The sequence below is a fragment of the Taudactylus pleione genome, unplaced genomic scaffold (assembly GCF_031769625.1).
Source record: "Taudactylus pleione unplaced genomic scaffold, aTauple2 ptg000436l, whole genome shotgun sequence".
Lineage (NCBI taxonomy): Eukaryota > Metazoa > Chordata > Amphibia > Anura > Myobatrachidae > Taudactylus > Taudactylus pleione.
The window spans coordinates 1,905,894-1,922,367 of NW_028284838.1; the positions used below are offsets into that span (position 1 = coordinate 1,905,894).

General features: G+C 40.9%; 1 protein-coding gene across 1 annotated transcript in view; it reads left to right on the forward strand.

Annotated features, from left to right (window-relative positions):
* Nucleotides 1–16,474, forward strand: part of VEPH1 (ventricular zone expressed PH domain containing 1) — a 538,007-nt gene that overhangs the window by 255,743 nt on the left and 265,790 nt on the right. Inside the window, exon 7 of the mRNA XM_088447638.1 lies at nucleotides 13,408–13,620. Within this exon, the coding sequence (XP_088303764.1) occupies nucleotides 13,408–13,620 (213 nt within the window). The remainder of the gene's footprint in view (nucleotides 1–13,407; nucleotides 13,621–16,474) is intronic.

Here is a 16,474-nt window from a genome sequence, read left to right on the forward strand (position 1 = left end):
CTGGACTGCTCAGCCAGTCCTGGTTCTTAAAAATACGGGGATAAAACGAGTAAGGTTCCCCCATATTTTAGAAACCAGCACTGGCCTGCTGAGCCTGTCCTGGTTTTAAAAATAGAGGGGGGGGTGGAATTTGTAGGGGTCCCCCTATTTTTAAAACCAGCACCGGACATGACAGACCTAATGTGTTTGGGTATGCTCTCCCTATATGTTTTTTAGCCTGCGTTTGCTCTACAGTTAGCGGCCACTGGTTGGCTGACAGCTCTGGGTACTGACAGTTCCCACGTGGGTTCTCAAGTCACTAGCCGGGTAATGATGCATGTGGTCACACATGCATTGCTACAGTCCATTTGTTATTTTACCAAGACTTGGGGATGCTTGGAGACCATCGCAAGGATGGAGGTGAGTATAGGATTTATTTTTAACAGGTAATCATTGGATTTCTACTGGTCAAGGGGACTGACCAGCTGGCAGCAGGTATGTGTGAGTGTGGTATGTGTATGTAATAACATTGTAGTTACTAGGCACAGTGTGTGTGTCTTGTGGTACGGGTGCCGGCCGCTTGCTGGCACTTGTATTTCCACAAATACCAAAGGGCAGGCATGCTGGCACCTGTAGTTTCACGGTAAAAAGCAATAGTTACTATCTATTTTCACCACTATTACCCTCATAACCACAGCTCAGGGGTGCGCGGAAGAGCCACGGGCTTCAGCCTAAGGCTAGGGTGCTCAGGAGAGGGGGGACCCCTTTATTGGGGATCCCCACCTCCACTGAGATCCACGGGCTTGGGGTGATAATGCTTTGGGTGGGAAGACCCGGTGAAAGGGTCCTCTGGCTGTGGCATTACGCCCCGGCCGGATTTGAGTTCAGTGCTGGTATTAAAAATATGGAGACCCCTACGCTTTTGTCCCCCTATTTTTAGCTCAGCTGCCCATTGCTGGTTCCTAAAATACAGGGGAAGCCTACTAATTTTTTCCCTCATATTTTTAGGAACCATGACTAGCTGAGCAGTCCGGGGCTGGTTATGTTTTTTTGGGGGGGGGGACCCTACTTCATTTTTTTATATTACCCCTTTGTTTTACGGTAGAACACACAAGCAGCCTTCATATATTTCACTGATATGTGCATGCTGCTTGTTCAGGAGAGTTTGGCAGAGAGAAGACACTGCAAACTTGGGTGAGAAATCTCTATATAAATTTGCTACTCGGGTGAGAAATCTTGATCTGCTTCACAATCGCCGAACTAGATCACAGCTAAACTCACTTCTAGTAAATTTGAGAGTTTCAGAAGCATCAAATCACCCGAGTTTCGGCGATGCAAATCAAGTTTAAAAATAAACCATGTGATCACACTTGATTCTTAGTAAATTTACCCCTTAATGTGTGCAAAGTCATATATCAATTTAAATTATGATGTATATTATGTGCTGTATGTATTGGTAAGGTAAAAACTATTCAGAACCAAATATAATAGAATGCGAATTACAGCAATTACCAAGATTTCAACGATTTTGCTGCAAGAATTTAATTGCCATTTCTTTAAAGGAGAAACCAAGTTGCTTTTGCATTTAAAAAAGTGCAGCTTTAAATCTTGCGGCTATACAGTCGAAATCTCAAATCGCAGGCTATTACATATATCTACAGACACTGGGCCTAATTCACTACGGATCGCATTATAGCATATCCACGCAGTTCAGTGCGATTGTAAGCTAATCTATTGTGATCGCAATGCCACAGCACCACAACATAAGGACACCCACTTTACCTAACATGCACATCCGTAATGGTTAGCAGGACTGCGAAAACATCGGTACTATTGAGTACCATCGGACCCATACGCACAGTTAAGGCAGGTCAGACCTTACTCAGGAATTGCTTACTTCAGCGCATGCTATGAGGCCTCATGCTGTGAATAGTATCGCAGTGGCTAATTTATGCATGCCTGCGTTCGCCTGACCACCAACCATCACCACTTACAAACGCCACTTCCTGTCATTCACTCTGTGAAGGGCTTGCGCCTCCATTGTGATCTCAGTTTCGATCGCAACGTCTGGTTTGCACACGTGCACTGTGATACATTCACATGCGCAGTACGCATCAATCGGCCGATTGTGTGCGTATAAGCAACTGTGTTCCTTGCTGAAACAGGCCCACTATCAGCTGACAGATGTATTAAGAAAAACATTAAAGACTAATAAATTGATTTGAATGTCAGGAGTCAACAATGTCAAAAGCACAATGCCATCAAAATCACATTCCAGTAAAGAAATTTACTGTATTCATTATTGACAGATGTCCCTAATGTTAATGGGCAATACCAGGATTTCAGGGCCGGCTCCAGGGTTTGAAGCACCCTGTGCCAGCTCTACAAAGTACGCCCTCACATCGTGTGCGCAGCCAAAAATGGGGGCGTGGCCTAATTATAATAGGCCACGTCCCCTATGTGTCATTATTTGGAGGTCCGGCACCGGCGGTGGGGGTCCCCAACCTCCCGATTTAACAACCGCAGGCCACTTCAGCCCACGGGTGGAACAGTGGGACAGTATTGTCCCACTGAAACCGAGATGTTGGGGAGAGGTGCACCCTCTATGGGTGGCGCCCCTGTTCGACCGCACTGGTCGAACACCCCTAGAGCCGTCCCTGCAGGATATGCATCTGTGCTCCTGGAGATGTTTGTACATGACAATATCTATGGTTTTGGTATGGTACCTAATTCTGAGTCGGGTGCAAGTGGTATTGCATAGTTATTGCAAATTTCAGCATATTGTACATGCTCCAAAGTAAGAAATCAGTGACTGCATATGTGCTGGCCTGGCATACAGACGTGGACGGAGATTGCTAGTGCTTACTGATTGATCTGTCTGCTGATAGATCACACTCTCTATAAACAAGTGTTTCTGTGAGGTAGCTGGGCGACAACCATGCAAAATCACGTTACTATTTTCCGGTTTGTGGGAGCGTCATGGGAGTGTCGTAGGTAAATATGCCGGCTTCTTGCAGCATGTGTTTTTAAAAAGTGTACTAAGGATAATTACCTAGCAATGAGATGTATAAAAAAAAATTAAACACTTATTAGCCAATACTAGCACATAAAACAATAATCTAGACAATAAAAGAGAAATAATAAATAACATTCAAAAAAAACATAAAACACAAACAGTAAACCGATAATTGGACATGACTTGGTTTACTGTTTGTGTTTTATGTATTTTTTGAATGTTATTATTTCTCTTTTATTGTCTAGATTATTGTTTTTATGTGCTAGTATTGGCTAATAAATGTTTAATTTTTATACATCTCATTGCTAGGTAATTATCCTTAGTACACTTTTTAAACACATATCATTCTTTATTGTGCCTACTGGAGTGTAGGCGCTGAGTTCTTGTTTTTTTCTATATCTATTATTTTTGCAAATATACACAGAGTTTGCAACTTGGCTGCATCACTCCAGTACCTTATTTATATTTATATCTATTACTAATAGTTTAACACTAATCGGTACATGCGCCAGTATTTTGGTGGTTCTTGCAGCATGTGGACAGAAATTGGACACTATTTCAGATGGATCTTTTGCACCCAGCATGGGGTGGGCACAAGTTCAGTTACTGGCAGTGGCGTCACAAGGGGGGGGTGGGCCGCAGCCGGGTGTCACCCGCTTAGAGGTGACACCAAGGTGCAGACTCCCCCTCAGTGACAGGAGCCGAGTGCTGAACTCTAGTATTAAGTGCAGTAACTCGGCTCCTGACATTGTGAGGGAGCCGGCTCTGCACATAGGGCAGTCCGCACCTCCTGCAGTAAGAAGCACAGGACCACAGGGGCTCGGGTCACAAGGCCATGCCCCCTGCCCACGCCCCCTTTTCGGTGGCGCACAGCATCCCTCCCCACACTGGGTGATCCCGCAAGGAGGTACGCCACTGGTTACTGGACTGTACTGCTGAACACCAGCAAAGCAGCCTGCCATGGTCGCATGCATCCGACTCACAATCCGCCCCATTATATTTAGTAACACAAACAATGCATGCAACTAGAATGGAGAATTGGATACTAGTACATATCTTAGCCAGCAATTTTTATAAATAACAAATGTATAATATTCAGATTGCTTTACTAAAGATCAATCAAAAATATGTACAATGTTGTAGTATCCCCATATAGTCTGCCACAGCAAAATAGATAATAATATACATTTGACAGGCTACAGTTTATAACACCCAGTTTCCCATCTTGTAGTTCTATTGTAATCACACACAAAAAAACTGGCTGTATGAATGTTCATGAGCACACACCATTTCCTCATGTAAAATGTTGGTGTGTTTTCTCTTATAAAGAATTCTTTACTAATGAGGACCATCTACCTGATGTGGACTAAAATACAGAGCTGTCAAGAATAATATATGTACAAATTGTTATATAACCAGAAGATACCCCCAAGAAGTAATGTTATCACCTGTGAAATACTTTTCTGTTTACTTCTTTAAATTGCTTCATCAGGGTAGTAGGAAAGGAATGCAGTGTGAAATAGGTTGCACATGAGTTGGCCACAGCATTCAATTTTGCAATGTAATGTATTTCACAAGTCTTTATTTTATATTAAGAACATGCTTCTATAAAATCTGTAAAGAATCTAATATCCACACACCAGCAAAACACAACCATAAATTATTCAAATATATAGACTATCTAATCCAGAAAGTTTTTTGTGCCTAAAGATAGAATACAGATGTGTCCTTATACACCTAGGGGTAAATTTACTAAGAATGGAGTCTGGGAGAGTTTGCAATCTCTGGAGAGTTTGGGCATTTACTAATGTAAAACTCGGGAGAGAGATCTCCTTTGCTACGGGAAAATACTGGAGAGTTAAGGCCCCCACACCCCACACACCTACGTGATTTCTAGACGTTCACACGATTTTCAAAACAACGTACGTTCAGTCTTGTTGAAATCGTGCATTTTTTCATCCAATGCGCGCTCCCGTGGGTCCTTCAATCGTATCTTATGATCATATGTGCAGCACATATGTGCCAACGTATCATGTTCAGTACGTGCCATTTTCTTTTCATGCGATCCATCGTCTGGCAATGCAGTCATTTCAATGACTATTTGTCCCTATTCCCTAATGAGCGCGTGAGGCACAGGATCGATCATAAGACTGATCCTGTGCAATAAAAAAAAAAACGTGCCGACAGAACTGCAGGGTAATCGGATGTAAAACGGATCGGAAGCTGATCGTGTAGGTGTATGGGCCCTATTAGCAAACTCCCTTCAATTCACCATCGGCAAAACTCGAGAACTTTTTCACCGGTGAAGATAGGATTCGGGAATTTACCAAACAGAGAGTTTCTAAACTCTCGTGAGATGGAAAAACTCTCCTGTAAAAACTCGTGAAATAAATACACCTGCCTGTGATCTGCTAGTTTGGCAGAAACATACACAGATCACTGTGATCCATGTTTGTTTCTGCCTGTAAATTGTGAAAAAAAGGTTAAATGTTAAAAAAAAATGACATAGGGACCCCTCCTAAAGCGTGGCCAGCCCCGGACTTGCCAGCCAGTCCTGGTTCTTAAAATGACAGGGAACAAAACGAGTAGGGTTCCACCGTAGCAGGGCCAGACCTGGTTTTAAATATAGGGATAAAAAATTTGGCGTGAGGTACCCCCTATATTTAAAACCAGCTCTGGGCCCTTTCTAGCGGGGGGCTGATGCCACAGCTAGGGAAGCCCTTTCACCGGGCCCCCCAGCCGCAGCATCAGTCCTGACCGCTAGTCAGCCCAGGCCAGGGAGTTGGGGACCAGCCCAGTAAATGGGTCCCCCTCTCCAGGGCACCCCTGGCCTAGGCTAATAGCCCGAGGCTATCCCCACCACCCCTTGGCAGTGGGTGGCGGGTTGATAGTGTAGGTGTAGTGTGTAAAAAATAGAATAATTCACATTGTCTTTACAGTGGAACTACAGGTCCCAGCAAGCCTCCCCAGCATGCTGGTACTTGGAGAACCACAAGTTCCAGCATGCGGAGCATTAAGGGCCCACTGGTACGTGTAATTCACCTGTAAAGAAATGTGTAAAAAACACAACACACACCGTGAAAATAAAGATTTATAACATCCATACACACCTGCTGCGATCCCTCCATTGCCGCCGACAGCCGCCTCCCCCATAGGTTTCTATGGGGGATGCGATGCTGCCAAATGTATCAATATCGGGAATGCGAAGCATTCCCGATATTGGCCCCAGCAGCTAACGCCATCTGAAGATAGCGTTAGCCGCTGTAGTCTATGGGAACTTACCGCAAGTTAGCTGGTGGAGGGATCCCTCCGTCGGCAATGTGTGCCGCTCATGTGCAGTTTGCGGGACTACGAATGCGCAGCAGTCCCTCATGCTTTCCGGCCACATCACAGGGACGGGCTCCTTTCAGAGCCCGTCTCCCTGCATGTGCCGGTACATACATTCAGCCGCTATGATCGCATTTTGCAATGGGCGGTACTGGATGCCCTGATTGCATTGCAAAATGCGATTATTAATAAATGGGCCCCTTAGTACTTAAGTCTTACTTCAAGAAATTACATAGATTCTACTATCATTTCAGTTTCTGTTAGCCTGTTACTTCTGTGGTATTTATGCTCCATGTACATACAAATCTGGGATTGTGATATCTGGACCTGCAGTGAATATCCAAACCAATATTCAGTTCAGCTTGAATTACATCGTTCCAATAAAAGTCTTATCGAATTATACAAAGTTAGAGTAATGGAGCGTTAAGTGCTGTGAAACAAGAGATGATCTAGACCAGCTTTCATATAAATTAATCAAATAAATTCTTATATGTCAAGTAAAATATTTTATTTAAGTTGTAAAAACAAACAAGCAATATAATGGGCTCTCCCTGACATATGGCTCTAGCATTTCCATATCTATACTAATTTAATAAGTATGTTGTGTCTGTGTTCCAGTTATAGGCCCGTCTCCCTCTTGAGCACTTATATCAAACTATTTGCCAAGCTAATTGCGAACAAACTTAAAATTCTCCTTCCTGTGTTAGTCCATTCAGACCAAGTTGGTTTTGTCCTGGGTCGTGAAGCACGAGACAACACCACTAAGGTAATTGACTTGAAGCTTCCCGCAGTGATGTGGCAGTCCTCAGTCCTTCTGATCTCCACTGATGCAGAGAAGGCCTTTGACAGTATAAACTGGCTAGGGCGATCTAAATGAACCCCAACATATCTAAGCTGTCTGTAGATTGTCATGAATATAAACTGGCTTTATTTGCAGATGACCTGGCCGTCCCGACCAACTCCTCTATTTCAATACCTAACCTAGTTTCTGAATTTCGGGAATTAGGTTTTCGAGACTTAAATATTTGAGGATTTTGTTGAATCGTTCCCTATCAAGGTTATATTCAGATGGTTTACACCTCTTGGCAAAGATCAGAGGTGAACTTCGGGACTGGCGCCAGGGGACGTTCTCGTGGCTGGGCTGGGCAAGTATAATTAAACTGAATGTACTTCCCAGAAAATAATTTACTTGCTCCAGACTCTCTCGATATACGTCCATAGGAGCTGGTTTCTGAACATACATCATTTGATGCAGGATTTTGTTTGGGAACGACCCCTCTTTAGACATGATGTGCTCTTTAGACGTAGACATTTGGGGGGTTTCTGTTACCCCACTTTTCTACTTTTTATGAGGCATTGGCTCTTAATAGTGTCTAAGAATGGACCTGACTGGAGTTGGACAGACAGTGGGTGATGCTTGAGACTCACGGGGGTCCCAGTATGACTTTCAGCATTGTTACCGACCCTTCCATCTGTTACCCACCTCACTATAGGCCTGGTCCAGACTCTTTGGAAATCTTTAATGAAAAGACTATGTGTTTCTTCTTCACTATCTCCTGTGACCCTGCTTTTTTGTAACCCTGATTTCCCCCTGGGAGGACCTCCTCCTTCCACCTTTGGACACAGGTTGGGGTGGCGCATGTCAGAAAAGATTTTTTCCTCAACTGGTGTATACTCCTGTAACAGATCCGAGAGACTTGGGATCTGCCAGCCTCCGAGATTTGGAGATACTTCCCTATTCAATATTTTTTGTCTACTAACCCAATCTATGAGGCTGCCAGCAGACTCCCGACTTCTTTTGAATTGATGTGTCTTTCCAAGTTTTGTCCTCAACATATTCCCTGCTGCACTTCACAGCTGACTAGGAAAGAGATCTGGATATACTGTACAACTAGAACCTAAAGATTGGGATAAGATCTTTTAGACCACAATGTCCTGCTCGGTTAGCTATTCGGTAGTGGATACTCAGTTTAAGGTTCTTGCCAGCTCGTACAGATGCCCCCGGTGCTTGCTAAAATGTACCTTGGGGTTTCCGCTATATGTTGGAGAGGCACTTCAGCTTTTGGTTCCCCTTTCCATATCTGGTGGGAATGTGCTGCTCTACACCCCTTCAGGAACTCGGTGATTTATTTATCTAAAGTGATTGTAGGCCAGGAAGTTAGCTCAGAACCTGCTTTCTGGCTCTTTAATAAGTTTAATGGTCCTGTGTCATCCTATAAAAAAATACTTTTTGAAATATCTGTAATTCCAGTCCACTGGAGATCTCCAACTACTCCAAGTATAGCGGAATTGTTCTCCAGATTGTTTTTCTATTTATCTATGTATGATCTTATGATGTCTGGAGCTACTAAATTTAAGGAGTTCAGTGGTATCTGGGACCCTGGTTCCTATTTAAAGACTTTCCCTCCTATTCAGGCCACATTAGGGGGGTTTCTTAATTTGCTTATTTTTTTTTTATATTATCTCGGGTGGTTCCTCTCTCTTCCCTTCCCTCCCACTCTCTCTTCATTCTTGTTCTCAGTTTCTTTTCTATTCTACTTTGTTTTATTATTTTTTGGCCTGATTATTCTTTTTTTCTGTGAACTAGTTTTTATATTATATTTTGTTTTGTTTTTCTATTTGTGATATATTTTCTGCTATATGTTATTCTGATTTTGTTGGAATTTTGCTGATATGTTTTGAAATAGGTGTTTTGCACCTTCTGTTATAGATTTTGATGATCTAAATAAAAGCCTTTAAAGCAAAAACAACAAAACAGAATGCTGTGTATGTCCGTTTGAACCAATTTTCATGAAAACTGCATCATTTTGTAGTGGACGCTCATAGAAATAACCTGCGCGTTGTGTCATCTCAATACGACATGGTAAAGCTGAGCAATAACAAAAAAAATTATTGACATCATCAATGCAAGAGATAGGTGTGGCGCCATATGGCAGCTGGTATGTGGTGGGGTATAGGTGCTTTGGGCCCACGTTCACTTGAATAGGATAGACTACATAGCAGTCTGTGCACAGGGCACACAGTGACATTGGTGTGAGTGGTGGGTGAAGGTCCTGCTGCCACCAGTCTGTATAGGACTTCTGGTCACTTGGGCCACTTCCACGAAAGCAATACTACTAGACACCTCAATAAAAAATGCCATTTCATGGGCACGGGCAATAGCTAGTTATTGAATAAGACAGCATTAGTATCTTATTGTGACAATCTATACATAGTATAATATAAAATCCCTGGTATGCGTCTGTCTGTTTGTATGGGTTATCTCGAGAACCACTGGACAGATTTTGATGCAGTTTTATTTTTCTATAGAGCATTTATCGAAGAAGGTTTAGGTGTATGAAATATTAATGTATGACAAAAGGGAGCCGAGCAGTGACTATTTTAGTAAATCAAGTCACTTAAAAAATGGATTTCCAAGCACTTTCTTGGCTTACACTGGACTTTATTTAATACCATGTAGAGATTGCTACATATTACCCGGTTTCCCCACAAAAAATTATGTAAGCCCTGTTTCTTGATACAAGATTTAAGTTTTTCCCTTTTATTACCGATCCTATTTAATGTATGTGAAAAACTATTCTTTAATTTCAAATGAGTCCAATTCCAGGCAAGAGTCTGCTTTGGCATGACAATAAATAAAGCACCTAGGGACAGACACTTAATGTGGCTGGAGTTGACCTAAGTGAAGACTCTTTTCACTCCGTCAATGCAAGCCCTAATTAATAAAATATGGTACTTGGCTTCTATAGAGTATATAACAGCCCTGCTCCGTGACACTGTGCTGAAATTTCATGTAACGTGACACTGTGCTGAAATTTCATGTAACCTGGGATCCCTGGTACTCTACATACCACAGACGGTTGCCCGGTGTGGAACGAAGCTGGTCTTCTCTGGACTTGTAATGTATTGTGTGCTGCATTTACCCCCCCTCCTTTTTTTTTCCTTTCCCTTCTTCCAATCCCCCCTACTACCCATTTCCATTTTATGAGTCATTTGTCTGTTACGATTTTATTGTTTTTATATATTTTAATTTATATTTGTAAAATTAATAGTTGAAAAATAATTAAGCTGTACGTATTTTCTACCCTGTTTAATATTTTATTTGTAATATATTGTACACGCTATCTGTTTAGTCTATATTTTTGAATTTTGTATTCTCTTTCAACTATGTTTACAAATAAAGAGATTAAAAAAAAAACAATCTTTTCATGTTGACGTCAAGATGAAAAATGACTAATGTTGTCTACAATCTTATCAGATCTCAGTTAAAAAAAGGCTATAGCTGAAAATTCAAAATTGCTCCCGTGCAAAGCCAGGACGGATCGCTAGTTTTTTAGAATATAATGTATCTTGATATTAAACTGATAATGTAGAATGCGGAAAAATCTTGTATTTTGTAATATATTTTCTTTTAATCTTTTAGGACTAACATTCTGTATATATTGTTGTATGGAGAATGAAGACATGATTTTTGCATATAGCTGCATTTCTGTGCTTTTTTAGTACACATAGATGTTTATTTTTATATTCTTTTAACATATTTCCAAGAGATGTATGACCTTTGTAGATAATTTCTAATTTTAAATAGCAATGTATTCTTTGAAAAAATATCTGGTATTCTTATTCATATATCATATAACAAATACATAATCTATTAAGCTAAATAATTTAAGGACACCTATGGAGCATCAAGTGTGAGTGTACTACCTCTTCACAACAAATATCTGCTACCTGCATAACCAGGACATGCAACACTGAACTCCTTGTTTGATCATTGCAAAGACATTACGTCACTTGCTACTATTTGTGGTGCCTCTCTTTTTTCACTAAAAACTAAATTCTTATTTGTACCAATGCAAAGTAACCTCTAAAACCTTTCATATATGGTCTAATTTACCATTGATTTTTGCCTAGCTTCACAACTTCAAACTAATTTTTTAATTATTCATTTTTAAAACCTTTGGTTATCAAGCATACGCATTCACCAACAGTGTTCTTTCACCAGCATTTTTAAAAGACATTCAACACTATCATTCACACTATTCTTATCTCATTCACACCGTGACCATGTTTTCTTCAAATTCTCACTTTTCTCAGTACCTACCTAATCCTTTATTCTGCCCCCTGTTCCCACCTCTATCCTTCCCCCCTAGTCTCCTCCACTTCTTCCTCCCCTTCTCTCCCCTCCTCTGTCTGTATTCCTCCCCTCTGCTTCCCTCCTTCTCCTCTCCTGTTACTCCTCTTTCATTCTTTTCTCCCCCACAATGGTCCTAGTACCCAACCACTAAGCTCAGCACCCACCCTCCTCACCCTATCACTTCACCACACCTTCATCTACATCACACCAATCTCCCTCCCTTTCCTACAAATGCATCCCACCTCTCTTGCCTATTGATCACTTCCTTCCACTCCTGCCTCCAAGATTTCGCCCGTGCTGCTCCCTTCCTCTGGAACTCTCTCCATCTCCCTATCAGACTCTCCACCTCTCTACAAATCTTCAAACGGGCTCTCAAGACCCACTACTTCATCATAGCTTTCCAGCTCTCATCCTAACCTGCTGCTTACATGCTTCTTCCTGACTGTCTACCCTATCTGTGTCACCCCTGTCTGTCTCCCGCCCGCCCCCCTATAGAATATAAGCTCTCACGAGCAGGGCCCTCTTCCCTTATGTGTTTTTTCTTCCCTCACTCATACGATCAATACTCAAAACTCTCCACAAGGGCACTTAACACTTGGTAGCTGATGCCCTGCTGCTTTTTTGAGTGTTATGATCGCTGCAGCAATGTTTATAAACTATGTTCTTATTCTCTATTGTCTTGTACTGTAAGTCGCTGTTTTACGAGTTTGTTAATGTACTTTGTGAGGCGCTTCGGAACTCTTGTGGCGCCATATCAATAAAGGATAATAATAATAATAATAATAATAATAATAATAATAATAAGTGGCTTGTACTGTAAAAGAACAGAAATAAAGGTATTTCCTCCAGGTCTGTGTGAAGTTTAAAAAGTGGGATATTTTAACAACCCACAGTGGTTCCCATGAGCTGCAGGTAAATATTTGCTAAGTATGGCAAATGTTATATGTACAGTAACAATGAAATGCAGTGGGTGGGTCATAACAGTTTCATTCTATTTTGGATCAGGACAGCATACAAAAAAAATATTATACCAACCGATGCTATATAAGAATGACAAAATACATTTTTGCCAGTAGTGTCATTAGTATAACTTGTGGTAATTTTGTAATTTTGAGAAAAGGTTTGGACTTTTTCCCACATAGCCTGGTACTATATCATTGTAAGTGATGTTCCTTATGGGACCAAAACAACTCTCATATATAATTGCTAGAAAATGTACTTCTAGACATAGTTAATAGCTATTTACCTTCTTTGTAATGTTACTGTCATTAACGCACATCAGTAATACGTACAGTATACACAGATTTCAGGCATTAACATTTAGGTAGGTGCTGTCATAACAAAACCCATTTAATTTAGTCACTTTAACAATCATTATTCACAATCAAAAATTTTGTTTTTCAAATGTGTAAAAACTGCAAATATTCACCTCAATCCGAATTTGACTACAAAATAGTTCATGTATTTTGGCCCAAGTGTTTCTAGTCCTGTTATTTGTATAGTGCCCACTACAGTGCTTTACAGATAATATTGGGCCATTCAGTCACTGACCAATACAATGCAGAATAGCAAAACAAGACATAAACTTGAAAATAGTAGCAATGGAGTGCTGTGCCTACGTAAAACTGTCTGTTCCTCCGTGAAACTCTATTTGCACACAAATTCACTAATCTCTCATTTCTTATCTTTGGCAAACTACAGTCCCAAGGGCTCCTTCATTATTATACATAACCAGGTTGAGCTCCACTTAGAGTACCTTTCACAACAATAGCCAATACAATTACTGGATTTATTATTTCAAGCATTTTTAAGATGTGATTATATCGATATAAGGCACAACATGTTCTGAATTGTTTAGATTATTGGAAAATTAGAAGCTACCTTGGAGTTTTGTGACCTGTTGATATTTTCCTCAATATAAAATATGTCATGTATGTTTTTTATACAGGAAAGAAAACAGCAATCAACACGAATCCTCTTTTTACACCCACAATGCACGTCAATCCACGCATTATGATGGAAATAGAGAGGAAAAAATGGAAGTAGATGTTCAATTTGGGGATAACCAGACTGCAGAGAATAACACTGATCCCAGCTCAACTAAATTGTTTAACAATGCAAGATTATCCAACAAAGACAGAAAAGACATTGCTGTCAATAGGTATCTTAATACAGTAGTTATGTGTCTCTTATGAAACCTTTATTAACATGAATACGTTAGGATCTGTGGCTGGTAGTGCTTCTGCCTTGCACTAGTCATACACGTTTTCAACACCACCACCACCAAAAGCTACAGTTATTCCAATATTTTATGTATCAATTGGTCCCCTCAAGTCTTAGTTTTTACATTTAATTATGGTGGACCCTCAGAATCTTCTCTTTGACGTCATTAGGTTATTTGTATAACAATCCCCTGATTGTACAGCACTATGTAATACAGTATGTCAGTGCTTTATAAATAAAACAGAATAATTGAATTGAAATTATTTTTTTGTCAATTATGTTTTCTGCACTGAACTAATTCCTATTCTCTGTGGAAATATCTGCTACGTGATTTTTCTTTCCTTGTCATCATTCCTCAATTAGTTGACATCATCACATAACTAGTGCTGAACTGATGAAATAACCTCCCCGAAAGGCACACCCAGAGTGGAGTTTCTTGCAACTATGTTAAAATGTTTTACCAAGAGACTACTCTCATTCTATTTCTAAAATCATTTTTCCCATTGGGTCATGCAGGGATACTCTACAGCACATTTATAAAGTCTACCATTAAAGTTTAAACATTTAAACTTGCAAAACACACATTTTAGTATAGAAAACACTAAATGCATGTATTGGAAATTCTATTTGTGTCCCTGCTGACATTGGAGGAATGAGCTTTATTTGCTAAAGGATGGAAGGATCTGATAGGTGACCATAGAATAATCCAGCTCATCAATTCCCTGCTTTACTTGTAATACTGAAGTCTCAGAAAGCTATGTAAATGCAATCGGTGTGCAAGGTGTGTTTTTTTTTTAATCGGTTAGTGAATCGTGGGCCTGATTCATAGATGTACGCTAATGTCATCACAGCTGCCATCCTGTATTTAGACGCCCACCTGCGGATTTGCATATCCAAGCATCTGCATACAAAGAATGCAGGATTGGTCGCAGATCATTCGATAGTCAGACTTCTGAGTAGCCATGTGGTCACGCAGAATGGGCGCGTGTACCGAGATGCTGGAGCCACTTACACTGTGTACGGGAATGCAGACGCAGGATGTGACACACCCCGAAAACGGTCACTACATGCCTGCGTTCTATACCGCCACTCCCCCAACCCTCACCCAAATGCTCTTTGACTGCCAATCACACTGTGAGTAAATAGTCGCTGGAAGCAACTACGGTAATGTACCTTGGCACAATACAGTGCAGCTTAGACGCATACGGAAATTGCAGAATATCGTTCAACTGCTTAAACATCAGAATAGCGTATGTCTCTGAACCATGCCCCTTTAAACAGTTCAAAAATGAGTGACTATAGCAGTAAAAAATATTACTTGCAATTAAAATATACCTGTTTTACTGTAATCTTGCCCTCTCCACTGATTTCTTTCCAACAGAATTGTATTACTCATTTCCAAACTCTCTCTTAGATTACCATCCCAGTTGTCAAATCTCATGCCTCTTAAAACTCTTTGAAAGCCTTACCTACAATCTCCTCACTCACATCCTTTCCTCACACAGGGTATGAGGTCAATGTCGGACACACTGAAACATTATTTTGCTTCTGCAGATGTGCCAAAATCACACTGTGCTGTGATTGGTTAGCAACAGGGTTGAGAGGATTTATTTGCAGAGTGAGTGACAGGTAGTCATCGTTTGGGGGAAGGTAATGGGGGTGGCTACATAAATACAGGCATGTTAGGACTGTTTTTTGGGTGTGCCCTAGTGATCATTTGCAGCTGGAGAGGCCCTGGTGTCTTAGGTGAGACATTCATTCTGAGTGTTCGATGTACGATTGATGTTTCCAATGTTTTCTCATGCTTACATAAGCAGTGAAGTGGGATGCCATAGGTGGGTGTCTCTGTGAGACAGTGACTGAGCCATTAGCACATTTTTGCAAGTCCGCTGCATACAAGATTGCAGCAGCAACGTACATCTCTTAATCTGGTCCATGATCTACTGGACCCACTTTAGTCAGCTTTTCATTCCTAGCACACCACAGAGACTGCGTTGACAAAGGTGGTCAATGATTTGAGTATTGGTTAATATAAAGGGCAGTTCTCTTTATTCCTACTTGATTGTTCTGCTGAATTTGACAATATTGAGTCCTCCCTTCTCATATAAACGCTGCATTTTTTAGATCTCCAGGATAGGTCCTATCCTGGTTTTCAACTGACCTATAAAATCAAAAACTCCAGGGTATGTGTCTCTGGATCCACCTCCTGTCCGCTTTCTATATATATATTTTTCTGCTATTTTGTCTTGGATATCTCGCCACCTCACATTCAATCTTTCAGAAATTCTGCCACGATAATAACCTTTCCAACAGTCAACAGGAACTAGTTACTGTAGATGACATCACTATTTCTCTTGACATCTTGAAGTCTGGCACCGAAAAATGTCATTTACTTATTGCTGAATATAGCTGTGATTTGGAAATGTTTCTGGGGTTATTTATGAAGGGGCTCACGAAGAGACACAAACTCCGATAAGAGCCCTCCCTGGTGCTATCACTTTACTTCCGGGTTCGGACCCAGTCTTCTCAATGGTGGCTGCAAGCTTACAGTAGCTTACAGGAGGGATCCCTTTCCAGAAATGAAAATGTAGCCTATAGGCTATATGGCTGTAGCTATTTCGGCCAAGCTTGTAACGGTTGTAGGTGTCAAAGCATTTATACCACATAAACAGTTTAATAAAATTGGCCTCTAAATTTTGTTGCTCAAGCTTACTGCAAATATGTCATACTTGACTTGGGACTATGGGCCTGTTTCAGACCCGCTCGCAAGCGCACAGCGCTTTATTACCTGT